This window comes from Cyprinodon tularosa, unplaced genomic scaffold (genome assembly GCF_016077235.1).
Source record: "Cyprinodon tularosa strain WSP-4 unplaced genomic scaffold, ASM1607723v1 ctg107, whole genome shotgun sequence".
NCBI lineage: Eukaryota > Metazoa > Chordata > Actinopteri > Cyprinodontiformes > Cyprinodontidae > Cyprinodon > Cyprinodon tularosa.
Genome location: NW_024037860.1, coordinates 3138433 through 3159743, shown reverse-complemented (window position 1 = coordinate 3159743; position 21311 = coordinate 3138433). Strand labels below are relative to the sequence as shown.

General features: G+C 41.2%; 1 protein-coding gene across 2 annotated transcripts in view; it reads left to right on the top strand.

The window, feature by feature from the left end:
• LOC119786225 (teashirt homolog 1-like) overlaps window positions 1-19246 on the top strand; it is a 48791-nt gene extending 29545 nt beyond the window's left edge. For both annotated transcript variants that reach the window (XM_038289442.1, XM_038289433.1), the window contains one exon: window positions 14411-19246. In XM_038289442.1, the coding sequence (XP_038145370.1) occupies window positions 14411-17946 (3536 nt within the window). In that variant the 3' untranslated portion in view covers window positions 17947-19246. The remainder of the gene's footprint in view (window positions 1-14410) is intronic.
• Window positions 19247-21311: the final 2065 nt, after the last annotated feature.

The following is a 21311-nucleotide window of genomic DNA, read 5'->3' as shown; positions in this document are numbered from 1 at the left end:
AAATGTTTTTTTTACTATTTCAATATAATATTAATGCATATATTACTCCCAGTTCACATAGGAAATACAGCTATGTATGGTGGTATTATTTCTAAACTTTTTTTTAGTTCATGTTTATGATCTTAATGTTAACAAATAAAAAAGAAACTTGAAAAAAAAAAACGGTTTTGGTAATACTCTTCAGCTCCACTTTCCAGTTTATGTATTTTTTCTTTTATTAACCCAAAGTGAACTGTTTAAATACCTTGTTGTGACTAAATACATTTATGCAGCACCCTTTCTTTCTTAATATCTTTATAAAATACTACTATAGATCAGAGTGGTTTAATCTCATCTGTAATAAATGCTGCTGTTCTCTAACTGTGAGCTGCAGAGATTATTTCACATTCTTCACCGTGTTCCTCAGTAAACCACATGCTCTGGTTGATGGCAAATAAAACTTGCCGTCTTTCCATGGCTTCAGTAACAGTAGTTGTTTTAAATGTTCCAATTATCTGAAAATTGATTGGGGACGATTTTAGAACCGTGACAGTTTCCTTTCTGTGATCTCATGACTTATGAAGAACACACATCTACTTCAGTCGAATCGTGTGTTCTTTCTCTTTATTTTTTTTTTTCCCATTTTGACATCGTCATTTCGTATTTGTGTCCCACAGATGAGTGACAGAATACCTATTAGATGAATTTTCAGATGCATTTATGGACGGGATTTATTAGAGGTTTAGGTTCATCTTTTTTTTTTTATCTGTGTGAGATTATATTACTAATTTTTTCCTTGGGTACCAATACCTGTGAAGATACTGTCTATGGTTATATAGATGTTTACCTATATTTTAGTGTAAATAATGTGTAGAAAAACAGGTTTCTAACCACTACCTTTATTTTCAGTGTGAAAAACAGTCATACATGTAAGCATGCAGGAATATGTGCATTTGTGCAGTCAACACTTAGCATCTGTGAGCTTTAAAAGACAGCTGAAAACCAGCTCATCAAAGTGCATTAGAGTACGCATGACAAGTCCCAGCCCTCCAGCTCTGATCTTTTTTTGTCTTTACTCTCTCTCTCTCTCTCTGCCTCTTACCTTATTGTGGAGCTCTCTCTGCCCTCTCCCGCCTTTAGTATGTGAGCTGTGGTGATTTACGGTAATTATCCATCGTAGGGTCATCTATCAGGCTTGCTGTTGCTAGGAGATGGAAGCAGCTGCTGCTGGCTGTTGTCTCGTCGGGGACGGTCTCTGTGTGTATTTGTACATACCTGTGTTTATGTGTCTTTCATGGGACGTGAGTAGGGATGTGTGCACGGGGTTATTACGTGCGGTGTATTTATTGGCAGTGTGTTTGCCTTGATTCAGGGATTTAAAAGCACAGGTGGTAGAAGCAACACAACGGTTAGTCAATGGAGGTAAGGATAATCAGAAGGAGGCAGACGCTGGTGAGGGTGGGGTCAGAGGTTGAAAGAGGCCAGGTGGAGTCTGAGTGTGTGTTCTTTTTGGGATGGGTAGGGAGGGGGCGGCTTATGAGGCTCAGGTGTGGTGATAGACGGGGAGGTCGGGTGATAAATTCATCCAAGCAGATGGAAGTGTGAAGAAGTCGATTCTTGGGGGAGTAGTTTGCATGGCAGTGAAAATTACAAGATTTGGTTTCTCTCTTTATGTGTGTGTGTTTGTGAGAGAGCAAGTCGTATTTCCTACTGGCATTTGATCATCCACAGATGGGTGTTGGTTCAGATCCCTGCCGAGGGGCCCATTCCTCTTCATTTGGCCATTGTAATCCGGCGAAACCCGTTGGGTTGATACCGTATCGGGTTTCCTGTTTGACAAAAAACATTCATAATGCTGCCGACGTCAGTACCCCTTACACACACACACACACACACACACACACACACACTCATTGAAAGGTTGGCTGCAAACAGGCCCTTAACAGTCCGCTTTCACTGGGAATCAGTGAGGACGTTTTAAAAAAGGAAGGAAATTGTAACCTGGATGAAGGTTTTCAGAGGGTTTGAAAGAAAGGTGGGATCATGTTCCGCTCAGATGGCAAACAACAAATAGAACAATTCTCTCCTATTTAGGCTCCTAGAGCCGTAACAAGATCTCAGTGCATTAACACAGCCCAGTATTCCCCATCAGGTTAGCTCTAGTCTGTCTACTCAGAGACATCATATGACATCACCTGGTGAAGGAGGTAAAATGTTTTATTTCATTGTATTTATGTCAGGGATTTACTTTAAAGGAAGAAAGGAAGTAGATCTTTAGTTGTTGCTATAAAAAGAGACCGTCTGGCTGGGAGATCCGAACATGAAGGATCATTTCAGCATTTTTAAATTGTTTGTATAGGATTTTTGGCTCCTCAGTAGAAACTTGACATACAGGTGCTGGTCATAAAATTAGAATATCATGAAAAAGTAGATTGATTTCAGTAATTCCATTTAAAAAGTGAAACTTGTATATTATATTCATACATTACATACAAACTCATATATTTCAGATGTTTATTTTGTTTAATTTTGATGATTACAAATGACAACAAATGAAAATCTCAAATTCATCATATCAGAAAATTAGAATATTGTGAAAAGGTTCAAAATTGATGGCCCCTGGTGCCACACTCTAATCAGCTAATTAACTCAAACCACCTGCAAAAGCCTTTAAATGGTCTTTCAGTCTAGTTCTATAGGCTACACAATCATGGGGAAGACTGCTGACTTGACAGTTGTCCAAAAGACGACCATCGACACCTTGCACAAGGAGGGCAAGACACAAAAGGTCATCGCTAAAGAGGCTGGCTGTTCACAGAGCTCAGTGTCCAAGCACATTAATAGAGAGGCGAAGGGAAGGAAAAGATGTGGTCGAAAAAAGTGTACAAGCAAGAGAGATAACCGCACCCTGGAGAGGATTGTGAAACAAAACCCATTCAAAAATGTGGGGGAGATTCACAAAGAGTGGACTGCAGCTGGAGTGAGTGCTTCAAGAACCACCACACACAGACGTATGAAAGACATGGGTTTCTGCTGTCGCATTCCTTGTGTCAAGCCACTCTTGAACCACAGACAGCGTCAGAAGCGTCTTGCCTGGGCTAAAGAGAAACAGGACTGGACTGCTGGTGAGTGGTCCAAAGTCATGTTCTCTGATGAAAGTAAATTTTGCATTTCCTTTGGAAATCAAGGTCCCAGAGTCTGGAGGAAAAGAAGAGAGGCACTTCATCCACGTTGCTTGAAGTCCAGTGTAAAGTTTCCACAGTCAGTGATGGTTTGGGGTGCCATGTCATCTGCTGGTGTTGGTCCATTGTGTTTTCTGAGGTCCAGGGTCAACGCAGCCACATACCAGGAAGTTTTAGAGCACTTCATGCTTCCTGCAGCTGACCAACTTTTTGGAGATGCAGATTTCATTTTCCAACAGGACTTGGCACCTGCACACAGTGCCAAAGCTACCAGTACCTGGTTGAAGGACCATGGTATCCCTGTTCTTAATTGGCCAGCAAACTCTCCTGACCTTAACCCCATAGAAAATCTATGGGGTATTGTGAAGAAGAAGATGCAATACACCAGACCCAACAATTCAGAAGAGCTAAAAGCCACTATTAGAGCAACCTGGGCTATCATAACACCTGAGCAGTGCCACAGACTGATCGACTCGATGCCACGCCGCATTGCTGCAGTAATACAGGCCAAAGGAGGCCCAACTAAATACTGAGTGCTGTACATGCTCATACTTTTCATGTTCATACTTTTCAGTTGGCCAACATTTCTATAAATCCTTTGTTTTTATTGGTCTTCAGTAATATTCTAATTTTCTGATATGATGAATTTGAGATTTTCATTTGTTGTCATTTGTAATCATCAAAATTAAACAAAATAAACATCTGAAATATATGAGTTTGTATGTAATGTATGAATATAATATACAAGTTTCACTTTTTAAATGGAATTACTGAAATCAATCTACTTTTTCATGATATTCTAATTTTATGACCAGCACCTGTAGTGACAACTGACAGGTTAGGACGGATCTATAAGTTAGCTGCTAAGAATCTGCCATGCTAAGCTTAAACAGGTTACCAAAGTTTTATTATAAGTCTGGATTACATTTGATCCTCTGATATTTCAAAGCTGATTACTTTATTGCCGCTGCTGAGGAGGTTGTGTTTTCATCAACCTCAGTCTGTTTGATTGCTGGTTTTCAAAATACGTAAAAAAAAAAAGTTAAAGATAGTTTATGCTGAAGTTTTTAGAGAAACTGTGTATTGTGTGTGGCAACACCTGGTGAAAGGTTAGTGAGGATTCGGATCACCATCCAGGAATCTCCAGGAATTCCAGGAATTTGTTTGAATGGTTCTGTGAATAAAGGTGTAAATCTGAGGTGGAAGTCATAATAGGAAAGATACGTGGTAATGAGCTTTTCGTTTTGAGTAGAGATTTTTATTTTTTTTACTGATCAAGATTCACTTTTTTTTGCTATTTTGAAGAAAAAAAACACACAAAGTGAACATCTCTAATATTTTCACATACGATGAAATTATGAAAGCATAAAGACATATATATTGACTAATAAAACTTGGATTGGTTCAGTATGCATTGATACAGACTTTTTTTTGTTTATTTTTAGAAAAGTTTGCAATATAAGGCAGAAATCAAACTTTTTAAAGATATATTTTATATATATATATATTGATTTTATCCGATGTCATGTCTCATAACATAGTGAAGAGCCTAAGGTACAGTTACCTTAGGCTCATTTTATTGTTGATAGTTACCAGTATCAACAATAAATTCTAACCCTTTATTAAACAACTATTAAATAACATCACAAAGCTGTTTCATCTTGACTTTTTAAACCTTTAACTTGTCAGTGATCTGATGGGGGGAGCCGATCATAGCCATACGAGCCGCAGCAACTGTAAATACAACCTCCACTCCCTGCTCCCCATACCAGCCTAATTAGCGCCAGTTAGCATTTGTCATTGCATTTAGGGGTGAAGATTAAGAACACCTCTCAATTAATCTGCAATCAGGCTGTTTGTTAATTAGCTAACCTGTTCTAAGTGGCCTTCGGGGCTCTTGTGTAATTAGCTAAGCTGCTGAGAAGCGGGGCCCGTGTGTTGACTTTGACCTAAAACGTACAAATGCGCAAACAATGTACACACAGGCTCACATATATTAAATCAGACAAACACTTTACAAGGCATGGCAGTAGTCTTCAAGTGGGACAAGAGTCGATTTAAATTACATGCAAACACAAACAGGGGTTCAGCATGCTGAGGAGGGGAGAAAAAAAAGATGGCGCACTCTCACACATATTTATTAGAGGTGCACTCCAGTCCCATCCACGTATGAATGTTTCCACATTGTCACGTCTGCACTGATACGCTGATTACTCCTCCCTTCACGCCGAGGCATAACTGCATCCCTCAAAAGCATAGATAAAGCCAAAGGAGAAAAACTATAGACTGTGAACCCCCCCCCCGTCCTTTTGAACATTTCATACTTTTCAAGTTTAACAAGAATCGAACCAAAAATGAACAGCTTCTCCATTGCTTTGTCGGAGAGTTTTTTTTTTTTTTTTGTAGTTGTTTTTTTTTTTTTTCTTGCTCACTTCAAAGCCATTTGTTTACTCTGCTGCCTCCTGACATTGTCTGTGGTAATTAAAGGAGCGAGCTGAAATTTATGGTTTAATTATATGAGCCTTGTTATGCAGAGAGGACCAGGATAAGGTGATATGCTCAATAAAAATAAATAAATTCCATACGGGGTTTATTGAACAACGCTTTTTTTTTTTTTTCAAGAGGGTGCTGTTTGTACACCCCCCCTCAGGTGTTTGTGTATTGCATGGTTGTGCACCCTTATGTATGCAAATCCGTGTCCGCTTATTTATGTATTGCCCTGCAGGACAGCTGCAGCTCACTGTGCAGCGTGAGAGAATGAAATATGAAAAATAAATAAATAGAGACAGATGAATTGCAATCGATTGGAGCTGGTTCACTCTATTGATTCCTGAACATGTTAAAGCCTGCTGTACTCCCTGCACTCTCAGTCAGAAAGCCCTCCACCTATTAACACATGCTTACGCTGTGTACGCTGCGTGTTTTGTTTCTCCCAGCCGTCATTGTGGACATTTCTTAGATGCAGAGGCTGCAGCTTGCATATAGGCTAAAAGAGTGTGTGTGAGAGCATTAGTGTGTGGGTTGCTCTGTAATGGAGAGTGATCTTGGCTGTGGCCCATGACTAGCTTCTCTGAACTGATCTTTGAGTTGAGTATAAATAGCGCTCTCTCTATAAATAAAACAGCAGCACCTTTTACACACTCTCTCTCTCTCTCTTTCTAAAACACACACACACACTAAAACACACGCATCGAGTCCAGGCTTTTTGCCTCATGGATTTCACACCTGTCCGGACGCAATCATGTAGACAAATACTCCCATCTATAATCTGCAGTTCATCCGTGCATCACCCTGTAAAGGTCACAAAGAAGAAAGTCTGAGGGCTTATTGACATATTTACATGACTGCATGACGCACACCAGCATTGTTCAGATTGTCTGACACTTTGTTTAAAATGAAATCCATCTCTTTTAACCAATCATGTCTCCTCACATTCCCAAAAATCAGAGAGTGTTTGTAATAGACGAAGAAAAAGTAGTGCACAGTTATGCAACTGAAAGAAAAGAAAGTGTGTTTTTCCAATCTTTGTTTCCATAAAAATAAAAGGAAGTGTGTGATTATGAATTCAGACCTCATAATCACGTACTTCCTCTTGCATGTTAAATTTGTAGTGAGAGAAAAGTTCAAGGCTTATAAATAATTTAGGGACTCTGTCTGTCCACAATATTGTAAAAGGACTTAAACCTTCAAACAACCTGAATCCTTTCTGTGACATTTGTATAATTCAGCCAATGTCAACATCTATCTCGAGTTTCTTTGCATTGCTTGCGACTGCTGCTCGCGATATGGGGAAAAGTTTTAGAGGCTCGCAGCCCGGCTTTAGCCCATTGACACCCTGCTGCTTGCAAGGGAAAACACACCAACAGCCTGCTGTCAGAGGCATCCGCGGTATGACGAGACATAATGCCACAGACCCAGTGTAACACAACATGACTTGAAGCTTTTGCATTCAGCCACCAAGCGCAAACGATTACCAGGAAAGCCGGCGGTTAACTCATGGAATATCTGCCAATAAAATAGCATTTCCACACTAATCCTGTTTGCACAGCACTTATTCACTTTCACACCACTCTACGCGTCAGTCCATAATTGTAGCTATGTGTCTAAAGAGCAATGAGTCCCATCCAGCTCCGTCTCACTGACTCAAACTCAGGCTAGGAGTGTTTGCAAACGTGGCATCGAGGTGGGGTGGGGGGGATAAAATTGGTACAGCGAAGCTGGAATGCTGCAGCAGTTATTTAAGGCCCTGTAGGTGCTGCCTAGGCCATATGCTCCCATTATTCCGCTTGGGAGGGGCTCATGTGGGCGTGTGAGTGAAGCTGAAGCAAGGGGAGGTGGGGGTAATGGAGGGGAGTGAAAAGGAGGAAGGTAGTTGAGGAATTATTTTGAGAAGAGCCTCTCCTATCAAGCGCAGGAGGAATTTTAAGAAGGGGAATTGCAGGAGAAGCCTTCAGATGAGACTGAGAATGAATTAGCTCGTAAAGTGAATGATCACCTTCACTCTCAATATCCGGCTCTCTCGTCGTCGTTGTCTCTGCATGATTCATCATGTCAAAATAGGAGGTGGCACAGAGTATAATTCCTAAACTTTTGTGTTTTTCCTATCATCTGAAAAAAAAAGAAAATCATCCAGACAAAATGCTTCCTCGAGGACTTTTTGTTCACTTGTTGGTTTTGCAAGACCTCTTTTCACTTTGTAAGAAAAATAAAGTGATTTTATCGGAATGATGACTAGGACGATGTGAATACACAATAAACTACTCTCCTTTGACTCTGAATCCTCAGACTAAACAGCTCTCTGCTGCAGATAGCTCAATATTTATCCGTTCGGAAAACAAGGCCCACACACGGCTTTTTGCACTTTGATTCATATCTCTTTCCCCCTTCTCTTTATTTCCTCCTTTTCTAGCTTTTTTCTTCCTCCTATCTGCTCTGTGTCTTGTCAGGATGAGGCCCGCTTTCCTGATCAGGGCATTGCTCTCATGTTAGCTGCTTCACGGGAAGCACATCCCAGCATTCCCTCTGACACGCCGGCAGCAGCATTACCATAATTGGCTTTTCTACATGACGGGACAGAGGAAATAATAATGTCATTTTATTTACAGCCCTCTTGTCCCAGCCCGAGAGCTATCAGCTGCCCCAACCCCCACCCCCTCTGCTCTGCTCTGCTCTGCACCATGCGCTGACACCCCCCCCCCCCCCCCCCCTCCCACCTCAGTCTCATCTCGTCCTGTGCCTGCGCGGGGCGCCAGCCGCGTTCTGCCAAGGCGTGTAGGTCAAGCGATGGCTTTTTGATCAGCTCCTGTCCAAAGCCATCAGGGCTGAGAGGCACGTAACGGAGAGCGGGGTGACAAACAGAATCTGGGGAAGGAATAAGACTGCCAGTTTCCTATTAGGAGCCGGCCTAAATGGCCTCACCCCCTCCTCCATGCCCACCACCTAACCCACTATTCCCTGACACCGACCGACTCCTGCACTGCCTAAATCACATGAGTGAAGGGGTGCGTGATTGGACATTAGTACCACAAATGACTGCAGTGATTGCCCCCTCTTCCCAAACCCACATCAAATAAATAAAGAAATGTGTGTAAATAAATAGAAAGAGGGGTGTTGGAGAATTGGGGCCGGTGGTGAGGGGAAGCTGAATCCTTTCATCCCCATCTTTGCACTCTCCTTCTCTCCCTCCCTCTCCCATCTCATCGCCTTTCTGCCTTTCTTATCTGGTTTGTTTGGCTTTGACAGCGGCCAAATGGTGAAGCTCCTCGGGCCTGACAGAGAGTTATATTGATTTAACAACCAGCAGACTTTCTGCAAAGAAAAGGAAGAAGGCAAAAAAAGGCAAAAGAACCCAAAAAAAGCGGGTAGGGCGGGAGGATAGCAAAGTTTTGAACAGGACTGATTTGTTTCTTTTCCCTTTCGACGCCAAAATACTGACCTGTCTGCTGATTGCGTTTCATTTGGCATGTTTATACGTTGCATATGAGGAGGAATGTCACAGAGGTGACCTGTACACGACCGTGTTGTGGTGTGGGATTCAATGTTAGTTTAAGGAAAGAGCCATAGCTTTCCCCATTTTATCTTTATAAAAAAAATAATAAAAACATGTCTTCAGTGCTTCACAAATATAGTGATTAAAAAAATGGTGAGCTTTTCTACATGTTTGTTAATAAACTTGATAGTATTTGCTAAAGAAAGCGTAAACATTATTTTCAGAAAACTTACCCAATGAAAATATAAGAGTGGAGTGGATTAGTTTGTTGGCCACTCTAGTTAAATACTGCTAAGATGCACTAAAAGTGCTCTGGTTACATGAGAACAGACGGACACCGTTGACAACATGCTACTGTACGTGTGTCTAAAAACTAACTCCATCTTCTCTGTGGAACATGGTAGTGGCAGCATCATGCCGTGGAATGATCTTCTACCGCATGGACAAGTAAACCAGGTCAGGGTCGATGCAAAGATGGATCTGGCCGAATTCTGGGCAGTTCTGGAAGAAAAGCTGTTCAACGCTGTAAAAGATTTAAGACTGGGGCAGATCTTTACCCCACAGCAAAACAATGAGCCTAGAACTATACAGCCAGAGCTAACATAGAATAGAGGTTTTACATGTATAACAATTTAAGCCAAATGACAGTCAGTTTAGTACTTAAATAATTACAGCATATTTATTAGGACTGATTTTAAAAACTAAATCTCTTTGTCTTTTGACTTCACAATTATTGCCAAAAATACATAAAAGTCTGATGTTGAAATGTTAAAAAAAACTTCAAGAGGTTTGAATTTTTTTGCAAGGTAGTGAATTGCATTTTTATAAAAGCTGTACTGGTTTCGCTTTACTGCAGTTTCTTAATATTGACGTCCAGAGTACAGAATCCTCTAAAATTCTGTAAAGTTTCGTATATTTGGTCCAAGTGGAATCAAGAGCTTTGACATCATTTGAGTTCCTCTCCAGGAAGACATTTTATTTGAATGACGATAATAAAGAAGTCAGAAGAGACTATGTACCTACTGTATTTCCTTTAAAGTTTGTAGATAGAGTAAAATATGTGGCTGTTGCTTTATTATACTGTGTTGGTTGAGGCATATAAACCTTTGATAGCAAAGGCCACAGTCATCATTTAGATATATCTTGATATAACTTGTTGATTTCCAAAACATGAATCATACGTATTTTTAATACATGTTTATGGAGTGAAATGTTAGAAGAGGCTTTAGGAAGGGACATTAAAACAGAGAACCACAGTTAAAAACAATAGGTATAAGAACAATTTAACCATTTTTATAAACCATGTAAGTAACTTATAGTTTAAACAGAAGCAGAAATAAGCTAAATGTTTCTATCTGAGAGTTTAGATGCAAGCCGATGTATTCCGGTATTTGATTATGGGTTTATATCCGAACGATCTCCAACATCAATATCAGATCAGGACTTCCCTATCCACATTATTGGTCATTTAGCTATTTTCCCATCAGTTGCTCCATTTAAACATTTACAGAAGTCTTTACCTTTATTGTAAACCTCAATATGTTTTGACTTGTTAAGTAGCCACATCAGAATCCCCCAAAACGTGTTTGAAACACCTGGAAAAGCTTATATTAGATAAGCTGCTGTTCTTTAACCCTCGGTAGGGTCTAGCCCGCTGTATAAAATCGTAATGGTGGATAGTAGCCTTAATGAGGCGGTGTGAGGTGCAGATTTGGAGCCCCCCATGCGATCATGAACAGGACAGGACAGTTAGGGGGATATGGAGGTTTTATGTAACAAACAGTAGAGCGAATGCAAGAACTGTATAGTGGAAGAAAGATTATGTAACTTTGTTTTACTTTTCCTTAAAAGTAAATATCTTAAAGCCTGTTGTTAATGTTTGCTCAGTTTCCATGAAACAGTAATTGTGAAACTACCTATAATGACTATGAGAGCTGCACTCATTCAAAGCCCTTTTCAGAAATTAGCTAATTTTACATAGAATTTAATTATATATGTATCATTAGTTATACATAATGTTGGTATGTGTTAGATTTGTAACATTACTGGATTGTCTGAAGTAAAGTTGATTAATTTGTTCATTCATTCGTCTTCACTCGGCTTTCTTTGCAAAACAGCTAATTCAGATTGGATGGAGAACATCTGGGAATATCAATTTTTCATTTTTGCCTCTGGGTTTAAATAGGATTTAGGTCCGTTGTATATATGGACCAATCCTAACACAGTTTATGCTCTCCTGTAAACCCTTGCCTTGCAGCTCAGGCTGTAGTTTTGGGTTTTAGTCCTACTGGAGGGTGGACCTCCAACCCAGAATAAGTTTATACATTCTTATAGGTTCTGTCCTCAGAGCTGCCTTGCATTTATAAACTTTGAGCACCTTCACTTCTTCTGTTGAAGAAAGTTTCCCCCACAGCATGATTCTGCCACCACCACGTTTCATTGTAAGGTTGGTCTATTTAAGGTAATGGCCGTTTTTGACATTTAAAAAAAGCACAACAGAATGTGCTAGTTGTTTCTAGAGTTTCTAAATATCATCTACAATCTTATCTTGTTATATCCTGTATTTCATGTTCCCTTTTATCAATATTACATTAATAAGTTATCAGTAACAGACGGGTGGTGATATAATTTATATTTTGGTGCAGATATGTGGTGGTTGTGATCTGGCTTGGCTGGTGGCGGCCTTGATCGCTGCCGCTTCTGACAGCGAGTCTGCGGTCCCGTTCTGGCCACGCTGCCGCCTGTCTCCTTGATGGCGGCACGTCCCCGAGCAAAAGTGACAGGCGCTTTGGCGCCTGTGCAGATGGCCCTGCTCACAGGCATCACCCACTCTGCAAAGCAAACCGCCAGGGACGGTGTGCCAGCCCCTGCCCCTACCAGAGCATGGGGGGGGTTAGCCTCCTTGCCAGTCAGTAGCATGTATCTTCAAGTTGCAGTGATTGAGCTGATGTGTAGCTTTTTATTTTCTCTCTTCATCAGACATCACTTTTTAGCATCCTGTCCGAACGGATGAAGCGATCAGACTCACACTAACAGTAGTTCATCACTAATATTGCACGTAGATAGCGTGCGAAGCCGATCACTTTGCTGCCTGTGATTCTTACAGATGTCAGTTTCTGCCAGTCTTTTGTCTGTGTGCTTTTGATATCTCCCCTCTTTGTTGTTTCCATGACAACATGGCAGGACAGGAATTGATTGACAGGGATCGTCAAAGGGTTCCCTGGCGACCCGCTCATCGCTGGAAGCCCCTCCCTGCTGCATTCTGCTTTTTGTCACTCACCCAGGGATATTTCTGATCCGTCGCCTCTCAACCTGTTCTGTGTGCTCAGTGTTTGAGCCTGTTTGTGTTAAACACTGCCAAATATTGGGCTTTAGCTCTCCCTCTCTCTATTTTTTTTTTTTTTTTGGCTACAGCAGACATGAATTCCTTATGTAGGTAATTCCTGCTGTTTGTTTGCACTGTGCCGACGTGCTTGAGGAGAGCGGATAGCCGTTTTCTGGGTTCGTTTGTGTTTTTGTTTTAAACGGCTGATGCGTATTGATAGCCCACTTCTCTGGCAGCGTGTTAGGTAGAGGAGAGGCGCTGTAACAGAAGACACTCTGCAGATGTGTTATAGGGAGAACAGCGCATAATGCTAATCTGCTGTGTTAGGGATTTTCAGGAGTTTTAGAAACTGTCTCCGTCTAAGTCTGTCAGTTGGATTGAAGCGCAGCCAGGTTCTCCTGTAGTGCTCTCATTTCACAAAAATCTTGTCATGTGATGGGGGGGCTGCTCATTTGGGGAAGGATGTATCAGTGGGTATCCGGCAAAATCAGACTTATAGCCAACATAATGACTGGTGGCTGCAGGTTCACGCTCTACAAGCGAATGCTTGAGCTGTAGAAAGTGCATACACAGAAAATGCACGGCAAGGTAAGCGTACGGCCAAACTAGCACACACAAAGACGCACGCACACATGCGCATCATCATCATGCAGTCACAGTTGATGGTGCAGCTGCTCACCTTCCTCCACCCATCTCCTCTCAGGCAGCAGTAAATGGTGCCAGTGTATATATATCAGGTATTATGTCCACTTAGATTATGATGTGACAGGTTAGCGTGCCGTTTGAAGTTGACAGCACATCTGTTTCATCAGGAGAGACTGATACTGGCATCTAGGACGCACATCTCACCATGCAGGAAGGAGATAAAGGAAGAAGCTAGGGGGCTGTCTTTCCTGTCTCCCTGCTTCACTCACTTACTCCGCTCCCTATTTTTTTCCACCTACACCTCTTCTCTTCACCACCACCTCCTGTATGCTTTTCCTTTCTTCCCAACATTTTTTCATTCACTTAACCTTTCCATATTCCTCGATTTTTCCCACTCTTTGGTTTACTGATGCTTGTCCATCTACCACAAGCATGCAGATGCACATATCTTTTCAAAGGGTGTATCAATCAGAGTGTTTTGATCAATTATCAATGTCCAGTTTTGTTAAGGTTTGTCCTGCCAATTACAAGTCTTTATGTCTGTCTGTCTATCTTTATGATGAAATGTCTGAAATATTGTCAGATTTTGGCCAATATCTGACTTCTCAGAAAATCTTAAATTTTTCCTGCTTACAGAAACAACTTATGTAATGAAATAAGCTATGTGTAATGAAATAAGCCCTCCTGATATCCATTGAGATGTTTAAGAAAAGGTCTGTATAGGTCACCGGTCAGTTTCAATCAAACAGAACATTTTCCAGTTCTGTTCAATAGCTGATTTCTTCATACATCTTTTAAAACTGCTTTCAATTCTAGTGTGATTTACAAAATAATTAAATTGCATGTTTTAGAACATAAACTTAATGGAGACCGATATATGTAAAGAAGTTAAGATTTGAAAAGAGAGAAACGGGGGAAAACAGGAAAATTGAGCATGCAAGCATGCAGCTGGGTTAACAAAGCCAAACTGCCAGTGATTTCCTGGGGAACATGAGGCCTGTGTGGAAGAATAGATAGCCCAGAAAGCAAAAGGACAACTGTCAGAATCTCTGCGATTTATTTCCCCCTTTGAGGCTTTTTTCATCACTGCCACTCAGAACCACATGTGTGTAAAATACCCAGAAGCTCATGCGTGCATTTATATTGATACACACAGGATTAGAATAAAAGCTTGCATTTTCCATCATTGAGTATTTATTCCTTGTTATTCTGTCAGTGCCCTCATTACTGTGGATTTATTTTTTAATTCCACCAAACTGACGCCTTTTTTTCATCTTTTCCACATTCCAGCATACATGCCAGAGGATGAACTGAAGGCAGCCAGTCACGATGAGGAAGAGCACCTGCAGGATGACGGCCTCTCCTTAGATGGACAGGACACAGAGTTCTTGTGCAATGATGAAGAAGAAGATGTTGATGGGGGCCAGCCACCCAGCTACAGAGACTCTCCACTCAGCAATGGTACTAACCCGGATGCTGGATATGGGTCTCCACTCAGCGATGCCAGCGACCGACTTGCAGATATCAAGAGCACTTCTTCAAGGGATGGTCAGGAGAGAGAAGGCTCTGCTCTGCCCTTTCGTCCCAACAACGGCCTGTCTTTCCAGGATAGCCTGGCACAGATGAAAGCTGTCTATGCAAACCTCATCTCAGATGCCTCTTGGTCTAGCATCACAATGGACATTATGAAATCGAAGCCTGCTGCAGCTGGCAGTGTTAATACTGCTCTCATGACTCCAGAGCCCGTCTCTGCTGTCTCGGTCTCACCAACTACGACCACAACCAAAAGCAATGCGGTGAACATGGCTAACAGTCACCACAATGGTAGAAGCTCCACCAACACTGTCAACCACGCAAGTAGCGTGAGTGCTAACGCCAATGGTACAACAACTAGCTCTGTAAGCAGTCACAGTGCAACTAGTAGCAGTGGAAGCAGCGCTGGTGGGGTCAGCAATGGAAGTGGTGTAGCCTATGACTGGCACCAGGCAGCACTTGCTAAAACCCTTCAGCAGACCCCATACCACCTTTTACCTGAGCCTAGTCTCTTCAGCACAGTGCAGCTTTACCGGCAGAACAACAAGCTCTATGGCTCTGTTTTTACCGGTGCAAGCAAATTTCGCTGCAAAGACTGCAGTGCTGCATATGACACACTGGTGGGCCTAACGGTCCACATGAACGAGACGGGCCACTATCGAGACGACAACAAGGATAAAGAGGAGGACCAGGGGAAGCGCTGGTCCAAACCTCGCAAGCGTTCCCTAATGGAGATGGAGGGGAAGGAGGATGCCCAGAAAGTACTGAAGTGCATGTACTGCGGCCACTCATTTGAATCTCTACAAGATCTCAGCGTACATATGATTAAGACCAAGCATTACCAGAAAGTGCCTCTCAAAGAACCAGTACCAGCCCTGGCTACTAAACTGGTGCCAACTACAGCTAAAAAACGAGCTCTCCAAGATGTTATAGTCTCTCCTTGCTCCCCAGACTCAATCCACGCTGGCATTGGTGGTGGTGGTTCTGTGTCTCTTGTGGATATGGGCAAAGATTCAAAAGCTGCAGCTAACCCCTATGTAACACCAAACAACCGCTATGGCTACCAAAATGGTGCCAGCTACACATGGCAGTTTGAGGCTCGTAAAGCTCAGATTCTTAAATGCATGGAGTGTGGGAGCTCGCATGACACACTACAACAGCTTACTGCCCACATGATGGTTACAGGTCACTTTTTGAAGGTTACAAACTCTGCATCTAAGAAGGGTAAACAGTTGGTTTTCGATCCAGTTGTAGAAGAAAAGATTCAGTCAATCCCACTACCCCCAACCACAACCAGACTCCCTCTACCCACTACTGTCAAATCCCAACCAGTATCACCTGCCCTCTCCTCTGGTTCAGAGGATAAGAGGGAGGTGTTAGAGGATGAAAAAGTGGATGGCTGTGAGCCTGTTGTGAAAAAAATAAAGGAGGAGAAAGATGACTCAAGTGAAAAATCAGAAACAGACACTACATCTTATAAATACCTTAGAGAAGAAGACCTAGAGGAAACACCTAAAGAGGGTTTAGATATACTTAAATCTCTTGAAAACACTGTATCCAGTGCCATCAGTAAGGCCCAGACAGGTACACCCACATGGGGTGGCTATCCTAGCATTCACGCTGCCTACCAGCTGCAAGGTGCTATGAAAAGTTCAGCTACTGCTCTTCCTCCAACGGTCCAGAGTGTCCAGATGCAGCCAATATTTAACAGTGGGCTACGAGGTCTTGTGAGTGACCCCAACTCCGTCATCCACTCCCCTCGGAGTCCTTCCTCCCCTACTCCCCTCAGGAGCAATGTCACTGCCATGGAGGAGCTTGTTGAGAAAGTAACAGGAAAGGCTGCCACTGTGAAGAAAGAAAAGGAGGAGAAGCAGGTCAGCCTGGAGCGATGTAGACCACCATCATTAGTGAAATCTCCCTCTCCTGCTCTTAGAGAGCAGAGAGAGCAATTGCCATCTCCAAATGACCTTTCTGTGGGTAAACCATCTGGAATGAGAAGTATCAGTCCAGGTAGCGTAGACTCAGAAGTTATCTGTAAGAAGGAGCCCAAAGAGACTCTATTGGATGGCCACAGCAACCCTTCAAAAAATGGCTCAGAGGCATCCCAATCTCCAATAACAAATGGTAACAGTCTTGGCATCATCACTGATCACTCACCCGAGAGTCCTTTTATTAACCCTCTTAGTGCACTCCAGTCAATTATGAACACACATTTGGGAAAGGCCTCCAAACCTGTGAGTCCAACAGCAGATCCGCTGTCTATGCTTTACAAAATCAGCAACAGCATGATGGAAAAACCAGCCTTCACTCCAAATTCTCAGGGCAAGCCAACTGAACCTATTAACCACTTTCAGCTGTATGAAAGCAACGACCAGCCCATAGATCTGAGTAAGAATAAGTCCACCACTAATAACAGTAACAATGGCAACAGCGGCAGTATACAGTTGACCAACAATAGTGTAAATGGCAACAAACCCCTCATATCCCTCTCAGAATCTGTCTCCTCTCCTCTGAGAGAGAATGCTCTGATGGACATTTCCGATATGGTAAAAAACCTCACAGGAAGACTGACACCTAAATCGTCAACTCCTTCTTCTATCTCAGAAAAGTCTGATGCTGATGGTAGCGCATTTGAGGATGCCCTGGAGGACCTCTCACCGGTACAGAAGAGGAAAGGGAGGCAGTCCAATTGGAACCCTCAGCATCTTCTCATCCTGCAAGCACAGTTTGCCTCTAGCCTGAGGGAGACCCCGGAGGGCCGTTACGCAATGACTGACCTTGGCCCACAGGAAAGGGTTCACATCTGTAAATTTACAGGACTCTCGATGACAACTATATCTCACTGGTTGGCAAACGTGAAATATCAGCTGAGACGGACCGGGGGCACCAAGTTTCTCAAGAACATGGACTCATGCCAGCCTGTGTTCCTCTGTGGTGACTGTGCCTCTCAGTTCAGGACTCCTTCCTCCTACATCAACCACCTGGAGTCTCACCTGGGCTTTAGCCTGAAGGACCTGTCCAAACTGTCAACGGAGCACCTACGGGAGCAGCAGGCTGCCTCAAAGGTGATCACAGACAAAATGACATTCGCTAGCCCACTGTCAGCCTTGACCACGCAGGAGGACGACACGGGCTCTGTGTACCAGTGCAGACTTTGCAATCGGACATTCGTCAGCAAACACGCAGTCAAACTGCACCTCAGTAAGACCCATGGCAAGTCTCCAGAGGACCACCTGGTATTTGTCACTGCTCTGGAGAAACTGGAGAAGCTCGACAAAATGGAGAAAGTTTAACCAAGCCAATCTGTGAGCTGCTGAGGGAAAAGACTGACAGCTGTGGAACTGACTAGAATTTCATTGCACTAAAATGACATTGTTCACAGTTACTGCACTGGGCCGAACTGAGCCGCCAGAAGAAAAAAAAAAAGTAAAAAAATCAGTCTTACTCTTTTTAGTTGTGACGACTGCCTGACTGGACCATTTCTTTCAATGTTGTTTCTTTTGTTTTGCCAAGCTTTTTTACACTTATTTTGTAAAATATTTATATGCTGTTTGTCTGACCTGTGCATGTATTTTAGTGAAACACGACATATGAATCCTTTTATGGCAAAAATGCAACTACTGCTTCAATGGTTAAAGTGGCATAAATTGGTATAAGTTAGGACTGTTTAAGACTTGATATCAAGAAAATGAATTAAATGTGTAAAACCAAACTAAGGAAAAAAGGATACTCTGAAAGACTGAAGTACAGTAGCACCTTAGACAGTTGAATTTGTGAAGAAGACGTGTTTTCAAGTATCTTACAATTCTTAAAATCTGATTTTGAAAGATCTTAGGATTATCATTCCCACCTTTCCAGTTTGTCTCATTTATATTATTATTTTCCCACTTTTTTGAAAACAATGGATAGCCTGCTCACAAATCTGTTGGTGTATTTAAAGAAAATTATTTGGAAGACTAAAATGCTGCTTCTTGGTTACAAGTGAACAGCCATCAGTATGCAAGTTTGCTGTCAAAAAAAGAAACTTTCCTTGCTGTGAAGTATCACTTTATAGCAGTTTTCCAGTTGTATGGTTTGTTACAACTTTCTCTTTCTAAATTGTGTCGCTTTCTTCAGCTGTAAAGAGAACAGTCCGTTACATGTAAATGACCACCAGTGAACTGTCAGTGCTCCATGAGACATATCTTATACCATTTAAAAAGGCTCAACATTCTTTGTATCTTAAGGTGTGTGCATTCTCTAACTTTTATATTGTCATTTTATATAGGAAAATGATTGAAAAAATAACATAAAAACAGATGGTGTACATAAATATATGCTGTAGAGCTACAAAATGTCATTTTTTAAAGAAAAATACAAATTAAGCTACTTTGGCTCGGTTTACAGAAATGATTTTAATTATACTTGCATCCGATTTGATGCATGAAATGGTGTGGAAAAATAAATAAGCGATGCACAATGACTATACATTTTGATGTTTTATTGACGATATTGTAAAAAATAAGAAACAAATCAAACTTTTTAGCACCAGTTAGTTTGTTTCCTTTTCTTTCTCAATTGTAAAATAAACCCCAAAGCAGTTGTTAACGGTCATATTTGTGGTTGTGTGTTCTTTCGTTACGGTGGTGCAGGAAACACTTCATGTATAAATCTAAGCTTTTAAAAAATTTGCTCTCAGGCAAATGAAAGCATTCACATCCATGTCAAATCCTTACCCAGTGTAACCGGATTTCTTTTCATGGTTATTTTAAACAAGGGTATTGTAGAGGTGCCATTTAGAATATTTAGTTTTTCCCACATTTTGCCCCGCTTTTAACTTTTAGCCAGATCAAAAATTTTATATAAAAAAACAATGCAAAAGGGGGAAGTTGGTAGTGTCATACTTCTAACTGATGACAGAGCTGCATCATACCACCAATGATTATGATGATAAAGATGACGGGAATTATAAGCCTCTAAGGGGGCCTATTGTATTGTGAGAAACCCATGCTAAGCTTGTGACTGGCTTTGAGAGGGCCACTCTGAATGAATCAGTGTTAGATTAATGAAAGCTGTGTACTTTTGCCTTTCTTCTCAGAATAGATTCAGATTGGTGTCAGCTTAAGACATACTTGGCAGTAAGGAGGTTATCGAACAAAATAATAAAAAACAGCCATATTAGTTGGGAGTCCTGGTAAAGACAAAAGTTAAATCATACATAGATTTATTTATTTAGTGCAACATAATTACACACAAAAAATTGAAATAAGTTTAATGTGGAGGAGGATGTTTGACCAACCTCTACAGGTCCTGCTCTTAGGATCTCTTAAACGCTCATGTAGTTTGTTGGATTCAGGTCTGGGGACTGAGATTCCCATGAAAAGTTGAGTCTGGAGAAGAATTTAGGTGTTTTTTTTCCTATGTTAATTAATACTTAGTGTAAAGAAAACACAAGGAAAAAAGGAACATCTTCAGTTTGCTTTTAGGCCACCTAATTTTTCCTAATTTATTTATTTTTCTTGTGGATTTTTATTTGTTCGATGAGATTTCATGAGTTTAAGAGTGGAAACAAGGCTTACAGATCCTCCACCATACTTAACAGTAGTAAAAGGAAGGGTAGAAGTCTATTTCCTCTTTTTCTGGCCCCACTTCCAAACAAGCTCTTTGTATACAGATAGCATTTAATCATCGTTACAAAAACTGCAAGATTACACTATCCCAGGCATCCCCAAACTCGGTCCTCGAGGCCCCCTGTCCTGCAGGTTTTAGAGGTTTCCTTGCTCTAGCACAGCTGATTTTAATTGAAAGCTGATTAACAGGCTTTTGGTCTACTGCAATCATTATAACCAGCTGTGCTGAAGCAGAGAAACCTCTAAAACCTGCAGGACAGGGGCCTTGAGGACTGTCTGTAATTTGCTTTAGATATAGTTTTACCTTTATTATCATCCTTATAATTACATGTGATGCTTAGTCTTGTGTTAGGTGACAAGATAATTGACCTCTGTGTCACATGATTAACCACAGAGAAAAGGGAAATCGTGAATTGCTGATAAAGGTTCCAAGGAACACTGATCAACTTTAAAAGAGATTTTAAAAATGCTTCAGTGTAGTTTGTTAGAAGTGTTTTTTTTTTTTAGCAGAGAGGCTAACTGGATACTTAATCTGCCATTGGTCACATTCTGCCAACTCATCCTTTACTACATCTAATCTCAGATGGGTAAATCCTGAAAACATTTTCATTTATTCTCTAAATGTGTCAAAACGTAAACAGAATCAGATAAAGATTAGGGATATATATCCTCTGGTACAATAACTGGATCAAGGAACCTTTAAGATATACTTATTTACCATCTTTTATATTTCTCTAAACGAAAGAAGAATTAATAGTGCAAGACCCATACAGAAAAATCTCTTATGGCTGGGAAAGCTTGACTATATATATATATATATATATATATATATATATATATATATATATATCAATCACTCTAAACATTGTTAAATGAAAGGTTTGATAATTCAAGAATTATCTCTGTAGGATCATGTAATAAATATTATTTTAAACCACCCTCCCCATCTTTATCAGGGGTGTTAATACTTTTATCTGAACGGTATGCGATTTTATACTATAATTATTAATCTGATTAAATATCTGAAAAATCCAACTATAAGAGCTTGT